This window comes from Antennarius striatus, chromosome 23 (assembly GCF_040054535.1).
Source record: "Antennarius striatus isolate MH-2024 chromosome 23, ASM4005453v1, whole genome shotgun sequence".
NCBI classification, from domain to species: Eukaryota; Metazoa; Chordata; class Actinopteri; order Lophiiformes; family Antennariidae; genus Antennarius; species Antennarius striatus.
In genome coordinates, this window is record NC_090798.1 from 12,362,166 (window position 1) to 12,387,303 (window position 25,138).

General features: G+C 42.7%; 1 protein-coding gene across 1 annotated transcript in view; it reads right to left on the minus strand.

The window, feature by feature from the left end:
* Positions 1 to 25,138, minus strand: part of LOC137590922 (glucosidase 2 subunit beta-like) — a 94,085-nt gene that overhangs the window by 20,266 nt on the left and 48,681 nt on the right. The window contains exons 11-12 of the mRNA XM_068308784.1: positions 9,326 to 9,395; positions 8,199 to 8,288 (exon numbers count right to left, since the gene is read on the minus strand). Coding sequence (XP_068164885.1) covers positions 8,199 to 8,288; positions 9,326 to 9,395 — 160 coding nt within the window. The remainder of the gene's footprint in view (positions 1 to 8,198; positions 8,289 to 9,325; positions 9,396 to 25,138) is intronic.

The following is a 25,138-nucleotide window of genomic DNA, read 5'->3' on the forward strand; positions in this document are numbered from 1 at the left end:
AGAAAAGGCTAGGCTACTTGATTGACTATTATTCAGTTCATTAGCCTTTTGTGTCACTTTCAGCCACCTCCATCGCTTAAAAGGAGACGTGACCTGAAAGGTGGATTGGGCCCCGACTTCATCTCCTGGTAAACTAACTAGTGTGTCATGATGACAGGGATTAGCCGTGACGCTGATCATATGAATCAGAGGTAGGGGACACTGTGAGGAGAAGGTCGTGGTAGTCTTTGTGTGCCTGATTCAATGTTTGACCGTAATTAAATGATGAGCAGCAGATTGAAAACAGAACCCATCAGGTTCTGAACTCTACGCCGTGTTCCCCCATGTTGAATCTGTCACTGCCTGACAATACAGCTCTGACATGAGCCATAATAAGTTGGTATCGTCGTGTCAGACTTGGGCAGGTGTTCTAGGGCCCAAAGGCACACAGTTAGAGAATAAATATCTTAGATGCAACCACTTAGTCCCTCAGGCAATATTTCATGCTTCACGGGATCAGAAGGCAGACTCGCTGTAGTCACAACTAGCAAAGCTAGTCCTGGAACGCATACTTCTCAATTTTAGCGATTTAAATTACGTCGATTGTTCCTCTTTGTACATTCGAACACAAGTTTCAGAAAAGGTGAGGGAAACTGAGCTGAAGCAATTAATGTTTTTCAAAAGCCTCGTCGATTCATTGTTCGTTACAGAGCTGATGGAGGCACTCAGCTGGTCGTCAGAAGGGCTATGTAGGCAGAAAACAATTATTTTTTTTCCTCAGTCCACACAGAGATAGGAGACGGCAATTAATCCCTTCTACCCGTCGAAAGCTGTGTGACAGTGTAGGTGGAGTTCACCGCGGGTGACGATGCAAACTGCAGCACCGTCAACACGAACTAATTGGTTTGCAGGTAAAACTGTGAAAACTCAGCTGGCGTGGCAAAGGTCAAAGGTAAGTCAGCAGCGTGTGGTAGTTAATTGATTAAAGGCAAACACTTTCAATTTCACTTTGAGGTAGTTAAGTAGTACGGAATTCAAACAGTCATCTTCTCGTTGTTGAAGAGGTACTTCATTTATCTTTGTATTAGAAATGAAAAGGCAAACTTTCCACCCCTGCAGGTACTGATATGGGAAATAGAGTTTTATACCTGGGAAATAAATTATCACAGCTAAAAATGTACCATAAAAATAAGCAGTGTCACTTTTTTTTCAAAATTAAAAGGTTTCTTTTGAATTGTGCACATTGCATTAAAAATAATTCATAAAAATGGAGGTGAGATTTTAATTCTGGCTTTAAATATCTGTCTGTTGCCGTTTCCTGGCTAACATTTAGCTTAAAAAGCTAAATTGTTTACCGAGACCTGGGATCTCTGTCTCTTACTGGCTAGGCATAATTGTACAGATTTTAACCCCTAAAACTATTGATACTTATTCTCTTGAAACAGATTTGGAGTTGCAATACCTCTCACCGGATGATCTGGTCCAACTATCAGGTCGGACAGGTGGCTCCCCCTAGCTGCCAGGAGGATGAATTGTTTGACTCTGTGATAAATGTAAAACAAGATGTTTCTGTCCCACATTAAATTCAATAGGTCAACACCTGTGGCTTCACACAAGTCCGACGAAACAGAAAACCTCTGAGGAGAGACCAGCTCACAGAAAAAGCCTGCACTGCACATTGTGTAGCTTTACGGACACCTGGAATAGGGGCATTCCTCGGAATAAACTTGTGAGAAAGTGCTGATGAGTCGAGTTTTTAAACTTACGAAAATGCAGAGGTAGTGATGCCAACATATTTTATTGGACTCATTTCTGGCCAACTTCCTGTGACTCTGCTGCTACTTCATGTTTCTCGGCTTTCAATGACTTCCTCTTTTCTTTGCTGCAATGACTCAATAAATCAGGAATATGTGAAAAGCTTTTATCTGAGTGCTTAGTGAGTGTTTTTGTTCTCAAAGGCATGGCTCATTGTGATACATCTAAATGTTGTGTTTAAACTGTACAAGCTGTCATGTACAGTAACGACATACACGCACTTAAATGAAAAAAGGTTAAAAAACAAGGTAAAACGTCAATGCTAATCATTCAGAGGCCTGCAGTGTCTTCCCCACACCTCTGACCTTTTGTGGCTACATTCTTCACCAGACCTCTGAAAGGTCTTTAAATGCAGTAGAGAGTTATAAAACAGCGCAAACACAACATTGTGTGATGAATCATGCTGTTCTCCTTACATTACAGCGCGGACATGTAAACAATGTTTCAAAGGAACGTTTCTTACACTATTATCTATCATAACCGGATGGAACTAATGCTGATTTTTCTCTTCCAAAATTGGATCTAATATAAGCGCACCTACTGTAGAACATGAAGGCGGCAGAGAGGCATTTTGATTTATGTCTCGTCGTTGCAAAAAGTTCTGCAGCCTCTCTAAAAGTGCAGCCGCGGTGAAAGCTTTACTTTGAGCTCTCAAATGTTCAGCTCATTAAGCCTTAAGTGTAATTATAGAATCACATATGTCTAACACAAGAAAAACAATTCCATTTTCAAGATGAATCATTTAAAAAAATGGCATGAGGGGCATTGCACTTCTTTTTCTTTCTTAATAATAAACCGTGTGCATGATGGGAGAGATTGCTAGCAGCCCGGCGCATTCATGAGTGCGTATTTAAAAGAATATGCACTCAAAGTTTATCTTAATTCTTCAAATGGCAATGCATAGAAAAATACACAACGCTCTCACCAGGAGTCTGATAGGGGTTCGCTTTCCTGACAGCTTATCAAGTTCTGGCCCTGAAAAGCTTCAACGCATGAGACAGATATATATATATTTTTTTTTTTCTTCTTATCTTGCCATGCTTCGTTTCTCTGAAACAACATGAAGAGGGAAGGCGAATGCGCATCAGAGACCTCTTTCCCAACACGAATTACCCAAGAAAAAATATAATAATACGAAGGAGTGGAGCCTCGCTCAGAAGATGGCTCTATTTATACGTGAAAAACGGGAAACAAAACAATCCCAACTTGAGGCCAATTTAGTTTTTAGACCCATCACTAAGGGCAATGAGGAAAATAACCTCTGGCAGATCATTTAATGCTGCATTCTCCACCGCCATCTCTCAAGACATTACATTCTATCTTATATTTTCCTCTCAAAATAGATGACGGTTGAGGCATGTGGGTCAGGCGATACGTAGAAAGCAACTGCAGTTGAAATTAAAGGATTTTTCAAGTGCAGTGAATTAAATTTAACTGTCTATGTTTGAAATACGCTAAAATTCCATGAACTCATGACTGTCTTTTGTGTTATTGGAAGTAGATATATCAGAATCTTCTTTGTTTCAACATTATTTATTCTAGGAGGAGTAAATATTAATTAGGTTTTACTTCTGTTTTTAACACTTCCCTTTACTTGAGGTGTAAAGAACTGAATTCTAGACACTAAAAGATGTCAAGAGATCTGCTTCAACATAAATGAAGGTGATAATTACAGCTCCCACATTAAAAAAGAGAAAAAAGAATGACTGAGCCAATAAGGGATGTGTAGAGCTCAGCTCCCATCCTCATTGCTGTGATGGAGGTTTTAATGATGGGAAAGAAGGAGCACAAACAAAATAGTACGACATCAAAACGTTCCTCCACCGATTGATCAGATCCAAGACAGCTAGATAAACGTTTAAGTTACTACAGTCACAAAATTTAGACTAATTGCGATGTGTGTTTTGTTTACGTGTTGTAAATTCTTGGATTACAAATCACAAATCATTTTAATAATATTTCCATTGAAATTTGCTCATTTTTGGGGGCTGATTTGTCATATCTGCGGATTCTGGCTGTTAATTTCTGGTCACAGAGTTTTGGTGTGTTAAATGAATCGCTCAGGTTTAAACTGTTGTTGCATCTCAAATGCGGATCCAACAGAAGATCCTTTGTTTTGTGGAGTGGAACCATCAAAGCTATGCTAATGCTAACACATTCCAGCAAACTGAGACCTAAGTGTTTCAGAGGGTTCAGGGGGCGCTGGTTATTTTTACCGCTGATGTACATTAAATATGTAAATGCAATCATAAAGTATTTATAAGAAAAACAATGGCCGACCCCGTCAGTCAACTTTAGTTGGATTACGACGAACCCCACGAAAGAATAGGAAGCCTTTGACTCCAGACTCGGTCTATATGTGGGCTGTGGGTTAAACTCACATGTCGCAGAGGAACATAATTTATGTAAAAAGTCACATTTTATAAAGCAAGATGCACAACTAAGAAAGTAACGTACACACCTCTATAAACATCTAAAAAAAACCCACTGTTGACATGGAGGGAAATAATTCAATTTTCACTGAAGCTTTCAGCGACGAAATTAGATCGTATTAAAAATTGATCAGATAAGATGAAGCCTGTTGATCTCACCAGGAAGTTAAGGTTGTCACAGCAGGAGCCATAAATGAGAAACAGCGTGAGAATAAATATAATACGCACACTGATTAAACAAAGAGGTTGTAATTTCTGCAAAAAGCCAGACTCCTTTGTCTCTCCTCTTGAGTTTTCATTGGTTTTTTTATACTACCCGTCTCTCTGATTAACCTGCGGATCGCATGATTTAGTATTTTAGCTCAGACCACTCAGAATGGAAAATTGTATTTTTATGAGAAGTATATAATTCTCTGAATCACTTTCAAACCCTGTTAAACTCATTTATGGACTGTAACGCATCTGCCAGCACTGGTTTGCAGTGACCTTAACCTAAAGTCAACTTTAAAAGATGTAAATAATGAGCAAGTTTCTAAGAACCGCATTTATCAACAGCTAGACGTTGTCAAATGTCATTTCCTTTTATATTTCTGCAATCAGAATATTTCTAGGAAGCTTCGGGTTTATTTTGATTTACTTCCTCTGACATGTTTTCAAGTATTTTGTGAGACTTAACCTTGTGTTCTGAGTTCCATCTCACACACAAACACAAACAGGATGTCCACGCTGATCCAGACGGCTTCGCATAATTCAGGACGGGTTCCATCGTTTCCTCTCCGCAAACCAAATGAAGTGGGATTGCAGTTTGTGTTCTGGGGGCTAGTTTCATGTGTTTTGGACAGTTATGTCTTTTCTGGCGAAAGTGCAACAGGAAGCAATAAGAAAGTAGACTTGAACCGATGCAGCACAGCAAAGAGAATGAAGGAGATCACGGACAGAAAGGACGGAACCAATTCCAGAGACGTAAATGGAATCTAAATGTCGCAAAAGAAAAAAGGCGTTTTCTCGTGTCAATCTTTTCGTCCCCGTCTCCTTGATGCAGATCTTCACGGTGAACGCCGTTCTCTCCGTTTATTGACAAAAGGCCAGACGTGATCTTTTTGAAGTTAATTAATTGCATGAGCAGCCCATTAACGCTAATGCTAAATTTCGTGCTTTAATTTAACAACAGTGTCTGTGCCACATCTATCATAATTTGCGAGCCACTGGGTGTGACAAAGTACCCGTGCTCGGGGGCATGGATCTGCATAAACAGCCACTGAAGCACTACCACTTACTTTAACAGCATTCCAATTATGGTTAACCGAGTCCTCTGCCGCGGTGTCCTCTTGGTAAACCCAGGCAAACAGGGTTTTCAGTTCACGTGTGCACACGCGTGCTATTCACGTGTTCGCCGTGCCACTTTTTGACCTTGCCTAAGTTCATTAAATCAGAATCTGTTCTTCTTCCCACCTCAGGAAACCCAAATGTTTGCCTGTCTGACTTTCCAGATTGGAAACGCCCCATCCCGATCATCCTAAATGGGATTAACGACATTTTTCATTTCCATGTTCTTGTCCTTGAGTAGAAACATCTCCAGACGTCCACCTCAGGTCACGCCCTGATCTAAACGTCTTCCTCAGAGTCCGCGTGACGTTCGACAGACGAGTCGGACGCGTCGCTTGTGCCGCGTTCTCCTCCTTTTCTTCCCCGTCGAAGCCGAACCACGGCAGGCGGCCGTGACTCATGGAAACGCTGTACTTTCTAATGACACAAGAGGGGAGGCTGAGTCGATCTGACCTGACAGTCTTGCATAATCACAGCCCTTCGATTTTAAGTTGCTTTGAGGAGTGTCAACAAATCCACGGGGGGGGGGGATATTCGACTCCGCCGTAGGTACGGACTCCGCCTCTGAGAACTCATTATGGGGCGTCTTCCTTCATGCTGTGCCAGGCTATGTTGACTCAATTGCCGGGCTTATTTCTGATTCACCAGCAGGAATTCGTATTTAAAATTCCTGACTTGTGACAAGGGGCCCAAACTGCAGCCTAAAAGATCATTTTAATGGAAATACATGAGTGTTTCTTTTTAAAAAAAGGACGTCTCTAGCCCGGACAGACGCATTAAAGGATAACTTAGCTAAGCTTTCATTCTTGTTGTTTGTGTTCTTGAGAGAAACTGATGACAAGGCAATGTGGAGTTTGTTACTACACGGCATTTAGCTTCTAATCTCGCAGTTAATCATTCCACTTGAAAGTGTTCAACAACAAAAGGCTTGTTTTTTTGAAATCAAAGTAATTATATTGTTTTCTCCCTGGACAAACAAGACGAGGCTTCGGGTCTGGAGTTTACAGAGTGATTCACATCGTGATGAGGCAGGAAGGGAGGAAATAAAGCAGCGGAAAGGAGACGATCTTCCTCCTCGGCTGACGTCTTTAGATAGAAACGGTTTTGCCTGCAGTATTTAAGGATAAACAGGTCAACATCCATTTTCTATGAATCTTGAAAAGCGACTATCTCTATCCATTTAGTCTATAAGAGCCGTCTACCATTCTGAGCCGCTCCGCACGCATCTGTGTCATCAAATGATTCCAGACTTGACATCTAAAACCCTTTTCCTGCCATCGCCCGCAACCGCAGCCGTCGGAATCCATTCATTAAAGTAAGCAGTTAGTTACGTTTCAGCTCAAACATACTTTTATGGTTCGGAGCACTTCTTCCTAATATTGGCTTCCACTCGAGCCAAAAAAAGAGCAATTTAATCAAATGTGAGAGATCTAAACACCAGGGGAGGGCGGATGTAAGACGGGCTTCAACGGATGATCAAGAAGCTGGAAGGAGATGTGAGCGATTCTGTTCCGTTATTGGAGAGAATCTGTAGCTCTGCCAGTTCCATACTTGAGGGCACAGGAGGGAGTGGTGCAGAAAGCCGTTGGTTTATGTGTCTGTCAATGTCACATCTTTTCAGGATCACAGTTCAAGGCGAACAGCAAGGATAAAAAGGGGGGGTTGGGCGGGGAGGGGAGCTGGTACATAGCTGAGAGGGTGCTGGTGGGTCAAAAGATCTTCTGCTGACTTTGCGCAGGTGGATATCCCGTTCTCCGGCGAGTCGAAGGACAGCGTTCTAGTAACACGCTACGTGAGTTTAAAATGACTCTTCAGGCCTCAAACACGACCAGTCTGACATGCGTCTAGTGATCAACCAATCACATTTTATGGGTGGGGCTTACCACCTGCATTTGTTCATTTATTCATCCTCCACACCCCTGACAAGCAGACATAAAATAACCTTCCAACTAATATGCCATACTGAATACCATCGAGGGAGACAAGCGGTTCGAAAAGCAAGTTTCCCGTTTCCAGATTGAAACAGCTAACTAAGCAAACAAATCAAAAACCGGTGGAGAAGCGTACGGGAAAACCATCGATTCCTCTGATTCCTTGAAAAATGTATTTGCAGTACAGATCTCAGATACTCTTCTTTGAAAAACTGCAACCACCCACAGGCTTGTAAAGCTCCAGCTGGCAAGAAATCCTGAGGAGAACAGATTCTACCCCAGCAACGAGCCATGGAGGGGGGGGGGGGTGTGCAGAAGTAGAGAGTAAAGGAAGCTCATTCTGTTGATTAAATTTAATTGATTTAGCTGCTCGGCTTTTATCCGCGGCGATTTTAAATGGCAAATCCGAACCGATACGGTTCACAATTTGCCAAAGAGAGAATTTTATTTTAATGCCGTTGCTGAAAAAGAAAATTATTTTTCTATCCAGTGCACAGGTATCACACAAATAACTGAATTCAATTATTTCCAGCATTGAGAGTACACAAAAAATGATTATGAGCTTTAACTCTTCACGACCATTAATTATTATTTTCTAAGCCTGTTTATTCATGAGACATTTACAAAAGACAGATCAATCCCTGCGACCTGGGATCTAAAGAAACCAGTTTCTTTACATAAATAAGTGTAGAAAACAATAAACTCTCATACTCACTCGTATACTTTCAGTTTGTAACACTGGCTGTTCAGAAACAGAAACTCCCAGTCTGTCCCGTAGTCGATGGCCAGCTTCTTCTGGAGATCACTGGAGAAACGGAAACAATCGTATCCGTCAAAATTTTTAAAAAATGAAGCTTAAGCTGATGAAATTGTATCGCTTATCGTGAAGGAGGGGATGGAGCCGTATCTCCAACAGAGCATATATAAAACCTGAAATCTATGAAGGGGTTAGCACATACAGTATTTAAAGAAGATGATTGTTTCGCATTAGGTCGATAAGGTACGGTGGCCTAAAGCCTAGAAAAAGCCACATAGGTTGTGTAACTTGTGAATATGTGTGCAGGGCTGGGGGGGTCATTCATTTATCCCTAGGGTCAATTTTTGTGGAAGTTGCCCTTTATAACACCCAGAAGGAATGGACGGTGTGGTGTAATGAGGAAGAGACTTTAATTTCATGGCGCTCAGAAAACGCACGATAACAGAAACGCACTCATCTACTTAAACTGATAACAGAAGAACGCGCCCTGAGGGGAATTAGCGTGGAGATACCTAGCGCTCATACATGCTAGTCATTAGTCCATGGGGCGAATGAAGCAAGCTGGACAATGAAGCGCTACCGAAGTCACGCCAGCTTCTCTTTTGCCTCCGTGAATTTGTTTAGGGAGGGAATGTTGGCCTTTTTTGTAGTCGTTTTCTGTTTTTAATGACCTGTGGGCTTGGATGCCACATCGTAAAGACGTGTAAGAGGAATTCTCATCCAGACCCAAAGGATTTGTCTCTTTCTCTTAATTGAAAGTCTTTCTATGTAGACTTTTTGGCTGTAGAATACATTAAGAGGTTGTTTTGGTCCCTGAAACCAGCAGACGCTCTTATTGGCTCACCATTGTGCGGTAGGTAACCAACAGTTTCTTTATCTTCTTTAAGATTAGCCTCACGTAGCCAAACAGTAACCAACTTCAAGACGGCTCAGATGAGGTCTATTTTAAGGCTTGGTTATATATCATAGCCCTTCATATAATACAGCATCAATGCATCCTTCACACAATCTGATTTATATCGAGGATGAAGCTGAAAGTATCGGCGGCTAACCTATGTCTCTTTTTCTTTGCTATTTTCACTCACCTTATTTGAACGTTGGCTTTTTCATAGGCCTCTTCTACCTTCTTCAGATTGCTCGCCTCCCTCTCTGCAACTAAACAGAACAAAAGGTCAGACAAATTGACGATCCGGAGTTTGCTGCAATCTCAGTGGCAGCATGTCGCCAAACAGCGGGCTCCTAATTTAGGTCGTTACATCCAGGACCGGGAGAGGAGAAATAAAAGTTATTGTCCATTTGAGGTAAAAAGCCCACATTATTAGCATTTTCACATTGACAATTGTGTTTTCATAGACTGAGAGCAGGAGTGGGGGGTAGTAGGGGGCCAGCAGAGGTAGCCTCAGTGATGACTTGTTTGTCTCTCTTTGTCATGCTGAAATGTTCTTTGTATGACACATTGTCAGACTCTGTTGGAAAGCATGATCTCAGACGTCCTCCTGAGCAGTTGTGACACATAAAAAAGAAACGTTATGAAGTCTGTTTCCATCGCCATGTGTCAAATCACAGTCTTTTACCCTGAATCCACCCCACCTAACAATCCAGGGATACTTATCTCTTGGTTGGATCAATATGATCTTATAATTCCTAATAAAATTACATTAATGAATACCTTAATAATTCAAGTCCTTCAGTCCATCGCTTGTCTGGCAAAATAACTAATTTGAGGATGTTGATGTGTTTTTTTTCCCCATTTCTCAATTTTGTAGACCAAATCATCATCGACAAAGAAAAAAAAGATTTCATTAATAAGGAAAATGAATTCTAATTGCAGCCAAACCTAGTATTAGGAGCTTCTCAAGGATTACTCTTCCAAAATCCATGCTGATCTGAAGAAGCCCAGTGCTTCTTCAGATCAGTGCTGACATCAGGTTACCTGCTACGACTTATGCACAGAAAGGAATAGTTTAAAATAACTACTGGTTTGAGACGGACACGACGCTGGACGGATTCATGTTCAGGTAACCGACTTTGTGCAGCGGTGATGGGAAGGAACGATCGCAGGACTGTGTGGGCAGAGGTCACAGCCAATGGCCTCAATACTAATTAGCATGTTCCTTGCATGTGGCCTCAGTCAGTTGCCAATAAAGGCAAACCCCCCCGACACAATTCCCCTGCCACCTATTTTTTGCCAAACCTGGTACAGATGTGGTGTGTCCGAGAGGCAAAGCTGTAATTTCCCATGCTGTAATGGCTAGTTTTATAGCACCAAGAAGGATCGATCTGTCCTTGTCCCACCCCCCCATCCCCTTAAAACTCTTTCAGAAAATCAGTCATACACCAGAATATTCTCCTTTGCACTAACATTTCCTTCTCTTGCCCTATTTCTCTCTCCCTCACGCAGGAATCATTAGCTCCAGCAATGACAACACGAGACGCGGAATATCAAGTGGGTGACATCTGACCCTTCACCACAGCCCTGTTGGACATGATGTGGGGGGGTGGAGGGGGTGGAAGCAGCCAGACGAAGGGTAGTGCACAGGGCAGGGAACCCAGAGCAAGTAACGCCCCTAAAATGGTCTCTGCACCAGCCGGGACGATGTAGAGAATACCAAAAGACATTACGCTCCTGAACGCTCAGAGCCTAATGGCTGCAAGGATTGGATTATCTGTCCTATGCTGAATGGATGGTATTGCATCACAACCACATTAATTAATTATTCTAATGTGTTTCTATGCTCTCATGCTATGTCTCTGTGCAATTTAGATTCAATCAACATAATGGCTAACATCAAAATGCTAAACATTTATCGTTATTGTCATGCCAGAAGACAAGTCTTGTCTTGCACGAAGGACAAATGACTGGTAGATGACATTCTCCACCGTACTAGAGAAAGGTTTCGAAACCTCATGGTCCAGTTACATAAATAGAACATAAAATTAAAAACAGGTGAAGCAGACTGTGTAGTATGTGCCATCCCCTGTCAGAATTCTTTTGTGCACACACACCTTGAGCCAGAGAACCGGAGATGCTCTGTTTACATGTGAGCGGATCAATAGGCAAGGCAATTTCTCTGCAGCTCTAAGAAAAGACGCCCGGGGAGTCTGAGCAATGTGCAGTGTGATGATGCTTAACAAAACAAGGGCAATGCAGCGAGGTCACCCATGAACCCCACACTCACTCAAAACACCAAACACCTTCAGCTAGATTACGTCGACTACAAGCAGATGTAGGAGTTGGCTTTGTTGTCGACGAGAACCAGCTCTTTAAAATAAAGAGCACCCCCCCCCCCCGAATCAAAGCCCCCGCTTTGATTCCCATTAGTTTCCATTTAGAACTTTCTCTCTCTTCGTTCTATACTTCACTATTTTCACTGTGAGCTTCTCAGAGTCTTTCCCTTAACCCTCAAATCCCTCTACGCAGCGCAATTTTCTCCCGGGTTTGCTCCAGTTTCTCCCCTCGGCTGATGAACTTGCTCTGATTGCAGGGTGGGGAGGGCTAAAATATAGGTTGTGGATTCCTGTAATGAAATGTTTATGGCAGGTTGGTGTAATGAGACCTTTCAGTTACTATCAACAGCGCTGGCTATAGTATTACAAGCCGCCTGCTGGCACCAAGCAAGACCGCCCAAGGTACAAATTACTCTCTTTTTTAAAATAAATGCTTAGTTATCAAAAATCAAATGTATGTTAAGAAGGAATTGTTGTGTGATCCAAAAACATTATTTTAAACAAATTCAAACACAAATGTAGTTGAAACACTCATCCCTTTTCTTATAAATCTCTTTCCAGGCAACCGAACATCTCAAATGATTCCGAAACTGCAGCACAGGCTGTTGTGGAGAGGGTCAATCTCGCCCCATGCATAATTATTGTGTTGGAGTGTCTGATTGTATTAGGGTTGAGTGAATAACAGTAGCTGGCAGAAATAGCATCATGTTTGAACTATCAGTGCAATTCATAGCCCAGTGACTGACTCAGTTTGCATCCGTTCTCCCACACTCTCCTGCAAACTCTCCTTTTTTTTCCCATCCACAGCTGTCTGAAGGACAAACGCAGCACACGACCAGGAACGTTCCGGCATTAAGAATGGGTCCATTCGCTGCACAACGACGCTAAGCGTCGTTGACCACCAGTGTGATTTGATTACGAGAACGCAGTCTGGCGTTTCAACTGTGAAGAAGTTGCATTATCTTTCAGACGCGTTTGCGTATTCCTTTGCGCTTCTGACAAGGTCACATACCTGCAACAGTAAATCTGGATTCTGAAATGATTATCCAGTCATGAAATGGACAGGGAAGTCCAGGAAGTGATTTGAATAACAAGCACCTTTAACCTCGGGTATTAAATACGACATATAAAACAGAAGCAGATTAGCTTAGCGCTAGCTGCGAAGGGGTCCAAAGCCCTGACCAACACCTCTCAAGTGCACTGATTAAAATGTCGTGTCTCATTTGTGTCATCTGGCCCACAACGAAGCAAATAACACAACACTCTGGTGTTATGGTGTATGCAGAGCCAAGAAAAACGCCCTCAACAATTCAACCTGTGACACCCCCATGTTGTCTTATAAGGTGGTTTGCCCCCTTCATATTTAACAGACATAAATAATAATAATAATCGTAATAACTTTGTTTTCACTAAATGGTATTTTTTTTGTTCAATTACAACGACTGCTCAGGTTAACTGCGGTAAAATGAATCGGTCAGGCTCAATAGCTCAGATCATTCCCATCACTTCATCACTATTTAACATTTAAACAGAAACGAGTGGGGGCGGGGGGGGTTATGAACAGAATAAACAGTCTGCGTGGAGAGAGTTCCCTCTGCAACAACTGGGTGCTGTTTATGAATATGTATGATGTAACAAACGCCTAGGAGCTGACCTACTTATGCGTCTCCTCTGCTCATGACTTGGTCCCCTTCCAGGGTAATGCTGTCATCTTGCAACATACTGTAATAGCAGGAATGGGGTAGGGTGGCGGTGGGGGCTCTTGTGTACGAATCAACATGCTCACATTTGATGGTTTTTCAAGCAAAGATTGTTGTCTGCTGATGGGAAGCAGTCGATAGGTGGTTGGCATCGGTAGCAACAAACGATGGCGACTTATCCAGTCATTACGAGCCCGCCGACACGAGCCGTGACAAGTTTATCACTTCTGCCCGCCTAGGATGTAAACGATAGGATCAAAAAGCATCGTTTGCACGGGTCCACAGGGAAGTTGTATACTCGAGTAGTCATGCGACAAAACACAAAGAGACGCAATAAATGGAGTGAATGTGTGATGGACAAGTACGAACAGACAATAGAGAACTCTCGACATAACTGGGGCTGCACACTGGAGACTATTCGTCTGCACCATCTCATAAAATATCTTTATCTGGGATCATCTTGGTACGGTGCCAAATGCTGTTAGCTTCAGGAGCTGGGAAAGAAAGGAAAAAAAAATCTATTTCAGACCATATGAGACAAAAAAAAGCTGGCAGCTGCTCAAATCAGAGATCCAACATTTGATAAAGTGAAAATGGGCTAATTTGATGTATCCCTCCAATGGTTGCAATCCAATAAATTCCTCCTGTGGCTATCAAAACTCCAGAACTAGGGTGAGAGGTTGAGAGGCAAATCGTTTCCACCTCTCGACAGATTATTGGAAGAAGAGGGAAGAAATGCTAGTCGCTGTTTCAGCAGCGAAAGGGAAGTTCATCTTCCTTCTCACCCGACGCGTCTCTTGACTCTCCTTTGCTCCTCCTGTTGAACTACCACTCGAGGCGAGCTCGATTACACTCAAGGACACGTCACCCGCAGCCGGGGTCAAAGAACTCGGCCGTGCCCTGTGTTCACGGCGAACCCCTGTTGCTTAACATTTCACATCTAATTTAGAAAGTGCTGAGCACAGCCTTTAATTAACATAAGCCCATGCCAAGGTTTGTAACCTGTCAGAGCGCCGATCCCCACGCTCTCGTAAACACCAGAGCGCTGCCGCCTCACGTGCCAATTCATTTGTTGAGTGCTGAGATGCATTTTCATCTAAAAAGTCAACCCGAAGCCAACCGGGTGACATGTTGAATCCCTTTAGGTAGAGAGCTGTCATCTCCAAACATCTGAAGACAAGCTTTTCATTAAATAAGCAACTGATTCAACCTTAGAAAGGGATGGAGACCGTGTCGAGACTAGTGACAACGAAGTTGTGGCTGCTACTCGTCCAAATCTTCGACTAGCTTGAAAATGAGATATTTCTAAGTATTCAGTCACACCTCAAACCATTTCCACCCCTTACCCTAATGGGAAAGGAAGATTTACTAATCCCTCATTTCACAGCAAAGGGAACTGAGCCGGCTCATCACTGGACTTTTGTTTGCCCCCAATACACTTGAGGGTTGGGGGCGATCCCTCAGTCGGGATCAGAACCCCCTCTGTTCCCAATATAACTGGCAAAACCTTAGCAGGGGTCGAAGTTATGTCAAAGCCCATGTATTCATAGGACCATCCCACCAACGTCGTGATTTTTCTCCAGAAATATAAAAAAGTTGAGGGAGAGAGGGCGGATTCACAGCAGGCAGCACAAAAAAAAACTGTGATCAACAGAAATTGCTGCGCACAGAGAACGGAGTATAGAAGTTTTCCGGTTTTCCTCCTCCAGTCCGGTGTACAAGATTAAATCTGTTGAACTTTTATCAGCAGTAGATGCAGAGAGCAAAAATGATGCTACCTTGTGTTTTGCTGCAATGCATTTGAGATCACACCGTGTTGCGAAACAATTAAGCCCACAGGAGAGAAAAGTGTAAGTAAGTAAAGAGCAAACGACAAATTCACATTTACGTGGTGAGCAAATGGTAGGGTATGAATAGCTTTGAGAAAATAAATCAAGAAGGTCAGCAGTTTGTAATCTGTGCGCATTCACTCTGCATGTGCCAAATGAGGTCCGCATCGCGGCCCACGCCGGCGGCGTTAGCACTGCGGATAGTCTGCGGTACAAAGGACAGAGCCAAGAAAAGGTAACGCAGTCAGCTGTACCTCAGTGAGGAGCAAACACAATTAAGCCAGTGATGACAACACCCCAGAAAGCGGCGGTTTGCCCCATCTAAGTCAGCACCGTGGAGAGGATTTGCTGAGCAGGCACCGCGGAAAAATAGACCACATGGAAAAAGGCTGGGCCGGTGACTCGCCGCGCTGCGGACCAGCTCCGGGACCGTTCTCTAAATGCCGCTTTATTTGTGGGCTTACATCACATCTGACCAGAAGGCCTGGAGATTTGGCATGAATCATAATAGGTGGTTCGTCATTGTGACTCAAATCTTTATGGGACGCTGAGAACCGAGCCAACGTGAACTCCGTCCCGTCTGTCTCGGTGCTGGAAGCGATTTCTGAAGACACCGATTCCACCTAAGTCGGGCTAACGTCGCTCAAAACGGGGGCTTTTCAGGGCAAATCAGGAAACAGATCATCGCCAATCCACCCCCCCCTCACCACCACCACCACCACATGCATTTCATGCTGACACTTGCATCTGTGCAGTGAGATAACAATGGACGCCTACTGTATGAGCATGATGGGGCTAGCTTGTAGAACAACAGAGAAGAAGGGGGGAGGGTATTCCTGGGGAGAGTGTGTGTGTGTGTGTGTGTGTGTGTGTGTGCCTGTTACTGTCAGTTACGGTTGGACTAAACCGAACATCACAGCCTGGAGGATCTAATCGGTGCTGCTATCGCAACAGCAGGGGCGCTGTTGAGCATCGCCGGCCCCACACAGCCTCGACGCCCCTGAGGGAGGGGGTTGATGGAGGCACGCCTGGTGACCTATGGCACTCCCACAGGCTGCAGCTCTTTGTGAATATGCTATATATGTTTGCATGCGTGTGTGTGTCTGTGTGTGTGTGATCCTGACATATAAATCCACACTGCATCAGTCTAATCAGGGGGAAAGAGGGAGAAGGGAGAACGACAAGTGTGAGTCAAGTCATCACGCTACGGCTGGCGATACACTCCGGGATAGTTCTCATTGGCCCGGAGCGTAGCTCTTTATAGCAGCAAAGCTGGGTTCTGAAACACACTCGCAAAACACACACACACAGATACACACACATACACACATTGACACACACACAGAGAGAAAGGATGCACCTGTGTTCGTACCAGCAGATATTTAACCAAACCACCAAAGCATAATCTGATGTTTTGCGTGATTCGGATGACTTTCCGTCAGTTTTTAGCATCAATAATGTAGAAATGTGGGTCATATTTTATTGATTTATAGACCTTTCTGTGGAAATATTTAATGTGGGTTGTGCAGACATGCAGATTTATAACACAACTGTAGCTTTATTCAAAATTATCGCTGCTGTAGCTGTGCCAACAAGGTCTTTTTCAAATAATAAAAAGCCTTTCAGTTTAACTGTTGTCTCCCTTTCCTCCAAGGAGCCTTTTCATTTTTTCCTCGCGTTACTTTTAAAGACAGGCCCATCTGCCTCATTTACTTTTACAACCAGCCTCAATTCCCACCGGGATGAGCAGTGTTACCTCCCTCTCTCATGTTTGCATGTGCCGGCTAAACTGGTGTCTGTTTGTGTGTTGGGGGACAAGCGTGGACAAAACAAACAGCGAAGCCAACACCAAACCTCTTTTGTGTCACTTCATTATTTCCTGCAGTCCAGATTTCTGTCACAAACCACACAGCTTAAGACTTTGCTGAGGGCGCTGCTTTTGTGGCGGCCTGCCGCTCCTTTATATATTACCAGAACTAAAGGCGAGGGGCGGGGCTCCGGCTAGCCACGCTAACACAACAGCAGCAGCCTGATGGCAATTATTTAGACATCCACTCGCTAATTATAATAGAGGCTGACAGGTGCCCAGAACAATTTGAGCCCAAACTGCCTGTGAGCTTCTGAGTGTGGTTGTCTCTACTTCTGGTTGGAGATAAAGATAGCAAAGTCTGTGTCTCATCAGACAAACATCTCTTTTACCGGCTCGGCTGCACTCCATTCTTCCAATGAGCCTTTTGATAGCGAGATGCTAAGTGCTACCCGCAGCTAATTGCAATAAACAAGGTATGATGCCGACGTGAGAGGCGATTAAGGCACCTATCCAGATTATCTAAAGAGGCTTTAATTGCATTGATGACACTTTTTTATTTTGGGCATTTTCGGTGGGAATGTTTGTGTTGAGGGTTCGACACTAGAAAGTCATTTTCATCTTAATTTGCTGAAAAGCTTCTTGAGCCAATCACAATTCAGGATGCAACTTGAGTGATGCTTTAAACCTTATGTAAGCATACTGACTGAAATAATTGTAGACTCACTCTATTTGAACAGAATGAATGAGAGTTAGTTCTCAACTTATGAACACTCGACTTACAGACATTCAGATATACGAACAAACTCGTGCCTCCGTATCTGACTATTGCAGTTCCTCTATCTGCCACAACCCCTGCGGAGGCAGCACCAACGTGTTCACACAGCTCAAACACTCGTCTCCCCCTCTTGTGGTTGTTTTTTGTTGTTTTTGTTAGCATCTGGAATCAACAGCCTTTGTACCTTGGATACTTTACTGTTTATCACGGATAAAACAAAAGCTAGCGAAGATAGTGGTAGTGGTAACCATCTCTCTGATAGCAACTCTGACTCTCACCAACAATAATTCGCACTAAAGCTAAGTGCTAAATGCTAAATGCTACAGTACCATACAGTAGATAGTCAACATCAACAGCTGACTCTGACCGTTGTTGTTTGATGCACTTAAAAAACTTGTTGAGAGTTCCTTGAAGTATTTTCTTCTTCTTCTCAAGGATTAAATTAGAAGGAGCAAAAGTTTACCGTAAACTAATCTGAATTCAACACAAAACACGAGTGATGCTTAACGGTAGATATTGGAATTATGCATTTTAATATGATTCTATGTTTTTATCCATATTCATTGTACAGTAAGATGATATTTTGTGCTTTTAAAGGTTTTCTTGTGATTTTAAGAGTTCAGAATTTGCTTGATTATTATTTTTCCGTGTATTTTTTTTCTAAATCTGAAACCTATTGTGACCGTATGTTGAGGACTACCTGTACTTCACAGCTGTTTCTTTGCAGGTCTGATGTCTTTGAATGAAGGAAGAGTCAAATCTCAGTATACAATAAAAAAGGTTGTGACCTAAATATGATGATCAAAATAAGGATGCTTACGAGCAGCACGCTAACAAATAATGAGGTGCTAAAACATAAATTAAGAATAAACGTTACACCGAGTGTCAATTTGCATACCCAATCACATGCATTTTCCACTACCGCCACACACTCAGCATTGTTTAACATACATAAAACACGCGCAGCCATCCCCTCCGTGAGATGAAGGAGACATTCACACCTCCCTTGGGACCGGGAGGCGGATGCAGAGGGAAGCCAGTGGATGGTAAAGGCTATGTCCAATCACTGATATCAAGGCAGCCGATGGTGAATAATGAATAAAAATGGAACGCTCCTTGATCGCATTGCTGTGTACGGCTGTGGTGAGTGGGAGAGCAGCAGATGCATAGCTGTTGACGTGATTGGGTGATTGTGGGGTGTGTTTATACACACTAAAGATAGGACCGCATTACAGTCTGTCCGTCATTTTGTGCGCTTCTCGCCGTTATTGCTTTGCTGTCTGTGCGTGCACGAGTGTGGGTACCCGAGTGTGCATCCATGTCTGTGAATGAGGCCTATTGACATTCTCTGCTGTGACCCTCCGACTCCTGACAACTCCAATCAGAAGGATGAGTGGGAGGCGGAGGGATGGGAGGAGGGGGGGGGGGTGTGAGTCCACAGTGAACAGTTATGATAAGTGTGTGTGCGTTCGTTAGAGGGTTTGTGTGTGTGTGTGCGAGGAGGCGAGGGAAGAGCTTCGCACGCAAATGGTTGCGTTCCACGTGCGAAAGTTCACAAGACGAGGCAAGAAAGCTTGATTTTATGTTTTTTTCATGCGAGGGCTTGTTTTGCGCTCGTGAAGTTTAATTTGGTTTGAAAACGCCTGGGTTGTTTTTTTTTCTGTTGTTTGTGAAAAAATTACAAATATTAAGTTTTCACGCACACGACGAATTCAAATCCATCAACAGTCATGCGGTACGTTCATTAGAGATCACTATTTTGGTCGTAACATGCCAACATGTCACCTCCCATTAAGCTGCCAGATATCCATTAACACCATGGTTTGCGCTGGGCTCGGAGAGGGTCGCATGCCAAACGGTGTGACCTCCTATTTTCTATCAACAAGGTCCAGATTTAGACTCCACATTAGTCCCTACATGATGCCAGGCGCCTGTGTGAATGAGAGAGGGAAACCATTGCACTTTGCTTAACACAAACACAATCCCAGATGGTTTTCTTCTCTGCTCAAGAGGAGAGCAAATCCGACGGCATTCGCAAAAAAAACACGTATGTGTGATTTTTAACACGCCACCCCCCTCCCCGAAAGGAGGAATAAAAACACGGCACGCTGTCATCATCTTTCAGCTTAAGAATTCCTCATTTTCAGTTTGTCTATATATATATATATTTTTTTTTTTTAAATAAAATATGAGCAGATGAACTTTTATTTTAATGTGTTTTGAGGCAATCTGTTGTCATGTCGCGCTAAACAGCAGCGCTTGACTTTATTTTTGGGAGCAAAACACAACCTCGAAAAACATTTTCCTCGTGTCAGGAGTGTCAAGGAGGGATGAGCGGTTCAAAAGCTGAAAAATGACATGTATTTTGTGACGTCTGATCAAGCTCTAACACGGAAAGGTCGCAAAACATGTGCAGTATTGGAAGTTTGACATTGAGAAGTTGATGTGGCAAAAGGCGATCGTATATACTCAGCTTATTACATGAACATGAAAATGGTAAGCATGCATGTCGAACTCGTGGGCGTTCTGGAAGTTGACTTTACATGAATGTACATTTATTTTTATTGAAGAATAAACATTTAAGCATGTTTGTTGGATGTAATACCGTCCAGGCGGCCACACTAAGTAAGGGTTGAACAGGCGTGACAAGACTCGTATGTATCCCATTAGAAACCCTTTATAAATGATGCTTTACACAGACTACAAAAGATGTAAGTGGGTGTCACAGTGCCACCCCCAAACAGGAAGGACCATTTTTTTACACAGGTGAAATAAAAGCCGATCCCTTTCCTAATTTATAACCCAGTTGAATGACGCATTAGTCGGGGAAGTAGCTTTCCATTGTTTACAACCAAATATGAATTCTTCCTTCTTTGCTAGCAGCAGCGGCTTTTCAGGCAATCTTTCCTAGACTCGTAAAAAGTGTCACATTATAAATTCCTTGGTCTATTATTACCTTTGCTGTAATGACACATCCCACACAGCCAGTGCTTAAGAACTTGGGAACAGGCTCAAGGCACCACGTTACACCTTACCAAACTCCATTGTAGTGATTGAAATCTGAAAAAGCGAGTGTAAGACCTCGTTTTTCTCGGGCTGTGCATGCGCTCAGGAGTTCAAGGGGCCGATCCGGGGGTCACCAACGACTCTGGGAGCCCACTAAACGTAATGGATTACAACTTTAAGAATGGGGTTCGCAAGTAAACAACAACGATTTTAAAGAAACAGCAGCGGAGTTGGCCTTAACGGATACGGAACGTGTCGACTTTTATAGATGGAACCAGTGAGTGATTCCTGGTGGTTATAAGGGGAAGTAAAGGCAGCACTCCACTTACAAAAATAGAATTATTCCATGTCATTTCCACAGATCCACCAGTTTGTACAGCACCACTTGTAAAATGCTAATCCACTGTGTTACATTATTTGTTATTTCCCTACCTCTGCTTTGCCACCTAGTGCATCCTGTCCTAATTTCTCATTCATATGTATGTAAGATTATCTTTTGAAATATAATATCTGTGCGCCACAGTATTCCCATGGTGTGAGAGCAGGCAGCCACTGTAAAATGGGAAGTAATCACGTCTCAGCTCAGCACCGGGGAGAATATTTAACCCCTCAGCACACACACACACACACACACACACACACACACACAACACACAGGGTCTCAAACACATTCATGCACAGATGTGATTGACTTACTTAATCCAATTACATTAAGAAACCGTTGTTCACTTAAGACGTACAATAAGATCCAATTTGATGAATATTTTCTGATTAGCAGAGAAGTGACAAACAAACTAATTGTTGTGTCTGGTGACTCGCGCCGCACAACGCCATTCATCCGCCGTCAATCAATCAATCAATCAATCAATCCCCAGATGGAGGGGCGCACGCTGTCGATCGCTGCAAAAACAAACAAATAAACAAAAAAAAACAACCCGAAATGTAAATCGTACGGACACGTCTCGACATGCAGCGTGCACGCTGCGCGAATCGTTGCATTGAGAGCGCTGGCAGTTGTTTATCCATACTTGTATTTAAAAACCCTGACATTTACTAAAATTGATTTCCTTCACTGCCTTGCATTTGTTTGAACATACAATGGCAATGACTCCGTAATCCCATTTTAATTAGAAAGATGTAGCGGGCATGGTAAGCTCATGTGCTCTATTCCCTGCAGCGATGCCACACTGGCAAGGAATCAATCACCAAGGCACCGGTTGCCAGGGCAACGAACAGGGGGCTTTTGCACTACTGTCTAAGTGGTAAATGATTGCCCGTGTAACTCATTGGCGGATGTGAGGAGTTTTTTATCTATCTCTCCGACTCTCCCTTCTCTCGATGCATACCCAGAGACTTAATTAAAAGAAGGCAACGTAAAGGAAGTCTAAATCTGGGTGAAATGAAACGCAGACTACAAATTTCATTCCCACGACAAAGGTGTCGATAGCTATACGTGTGTGTTTGTGTGTGTGTGTGTGTGTGTGTGTGTGTGTGTGTGTGTGTGTGTGTGTGTGTGTGTGTGTGTGTGTGTGCTTGTGTGTGTGGGTCAAGACGATGCTTAGCTCTCAGTTGGGATTAGATCAGACCCTTTCAGACGATGGATCCGTAAAGATCCCTAGCATTAGCAAAACGGACATTCATATCAGGAAAATTTCAGCCTTCATTGTTTATAATGGTTTATTATTATAAAAGCAGTGCGCTGAACAATAATAGTGCAAGCAAACCTTGGTTTTCGTACGTTTTGGACATCGAACAAAATCGGAATTTGACCAAAAAATTCGGAATTTTTTTGTCTTGGAATTCGAACGCGAAACAAACGCAGCAACATCCATCCTCCTCCTCCTCCTCTTCCTCTTCCTCTCCAACATTGACGCTCGCTCACCTGAACACTCAATTGAACACAGACACATTACTCATGTCGCACTCCATAGAACAAGCGTATTATATGTGCCACTTATATGTAACCACTTCCGGGTACAACAGGAAGTCATCACCCCATCACAGGATCGTACTTAACACAACTGCTCACCACCACAAAGGTACAAATTCTTATCTCTGTTGTTCTTATGCTTTAACTTTAATGTGCTTTTTATTTTAGTTTACTGTATTCAATAATTTTTCACTTAATTTGCGTTCCATTGCCTAAGGTACGAGTTACGGTACGGTAAACTTCTGTCCAAAAGACGACGGTAACTCTTACCTTAGAATAACCTGATTATGTCCATGTTTTTTTTTCTTTCTTTCTCGTGTTTGCTTTTCTTTTACATTTCTTTGATATGTTTCATTACTATACAATTTAATATATAAATGACATTATGAAAGAACATAGTACGCGGATACAGCGGCAGAAAATGGATGGATATTATGTTGAAAAAAGGTAGTTTTCTAGCGTCTTGGAACGGATTAAGACCATTTACATTATTTGTAATGGGAAAAATGTATTTGGAATTCGTACAAATCGCTATTCCAACAGCCTTCAGGAACGAGTTGAGGTTTGACTGTACAATAAAGTCTGCAAGATAAATCGGTCAGGGTTACTCTCATTTTCTTATTGTCAAAAGACTCAAATGAAGAGGTTATCTTTTTATTCTTCACTTTTGATGAGAATATAATCATTTAAAAGAGTTATGAATGAGGTGTTCTTCTTCTAAAAAGGATTAGCAGTCTCCGCTAACAGATAGGTACTGTAGCTGGTAGCAAGCGTTAATCAAACGGGGTAAATCGTCTATTTTGTCGAGGACTATTTTTAAACTCTTCTGGATCACCAGTAAGAATAATAAAATGTCACCCCGATTTCAAATTAAAATCGATGGCACAGAGGTTTAGCTCCGTTGGGCTTCCAGTAGCAGGTGATGTCATTGTTCATTTTCTGTCTTTTCATTGGGTTTTCTTCAAATGGGGCGAGGCCCAATGTCACAGGAAAAAGAATTTTATGTTCCGAGCAGTCCCCATTAAGATGTGATTTGGTTGAGTTTGGTGCAAAAGAAAGTAAGTAAGGCTTCGCCAAAGCAAAAAGAAAGCAGACAATCAACAATACTGAAGTGACAAGCAACCGTTGCTGAGAGAGAGAACCCTGAAGGGGTCTTTTATAGCCTCCCACCGCAAACAAGCCGTCTGTGAAGATCTGATTCTGCACAGTAATGAAGACATTGTTCATGAAATACTGGACCGCCACGCTTCTGGGAAACTTGGGACGATAAAAACTGCACAATAATAACACAGCACCAGCATTGGAATTTGTGAAATAAATATTTCACTGGAGCTCAAACATAACACAGATTTTTTTTGCATAATAAGTGACAAAAAGGCAAAGACAGTCGCTGCTACACTATGACGAGAATAAACAGAAATATCACTCATTCAAAAAGTTCATTTTTTTGGAGTGTACGGCTGAGCGATGAGCCAAAAACATCCGCTTTTACAATGAAATGGCACTCAACCACAAATATTAGGATCTACTGGACGGCGTCTTTTGTCAGTTCTTAAGAGCACCGAATTGTTTCTGCCTGTTTTTTTTCCTGTGAAAATGGAAAAGCTCTTTGTAAAATGGGAACACATCACACCGGTCCGAGTAAGGAAAAGCTTGAACTCCAGCAAACGCCGGTTGTCCATCTGGCGGCAGGTACATCCCGCCTATCCACTGGGATCGTTCTCTCCACTCCTCTGCCTCCCACCGTCTCTCCAATTAAAAGTTACACATCAGCCTCAAGTCTGAGCCGCACTTCCAGATGGTCGGAATGATAGAGCAAGCTTTTCTTCTGTTGTATTGTCAGTGGAGAAACCAGTTACCTATGTGTCTGTTTTCCAAAAAAAAAGTGCAACTGTGCAACTAGGCGGTTAGCGAATGCTTTGGGAATTCAGTCCAGTTTTTTTGTGCTTAGTTAAATCCCTAAACCCGACTCCCTTCCTTTTAGATGCAGCAGTCTGAAAACTGCAGATTGTGTTCTTCAGTGGGTCAGATGAGATTGTTCAAAGACATTTACAAGAGCTGCTGCAATCAATTTGGAGGTTTTTCAGCAAACTTTTGAAGTGTACATGAGTTCTGTTTTATACAAACAGCTTAATCCTCCAGCTGGTGAGATTTAAATAGTCCAGAATTCAGACATTCATGTCTGTAAAGTGAAAACTCGTTTTGATCTTGACTGAAACGCTCAATGATGTCAATCGTGACTATTTTGACACGGTATCACGCTTCATTTTGTGCCCCTATCATGCCGTCAAGTCATTCAAAAAGAGCTTCTAATGAAATAATGGCTTACAAATCAAATCTGCGTATGTCTGTGAAAAACCAACAGAAGACAGTAAAGCTTTCAAAAACACAGTCATTCACCCGACCGTCTCTTAAAGTAAGTTTGTTTCCAACTCGTGCTCCAAGGCGCTGACATATATGAAGCCATCAGCGACCGAAGATCACAGGAAATGCATGTCAGGGCATTATTTTACCACCGCGCCATCCAGCGTATGTAATCTCACATGCTTAAGTGTAGCTGACAGGTAAATCCCACGGCTGAGTCTCTCCGCTGCTCTCTCACGCCTCCCTATGAAAGTCT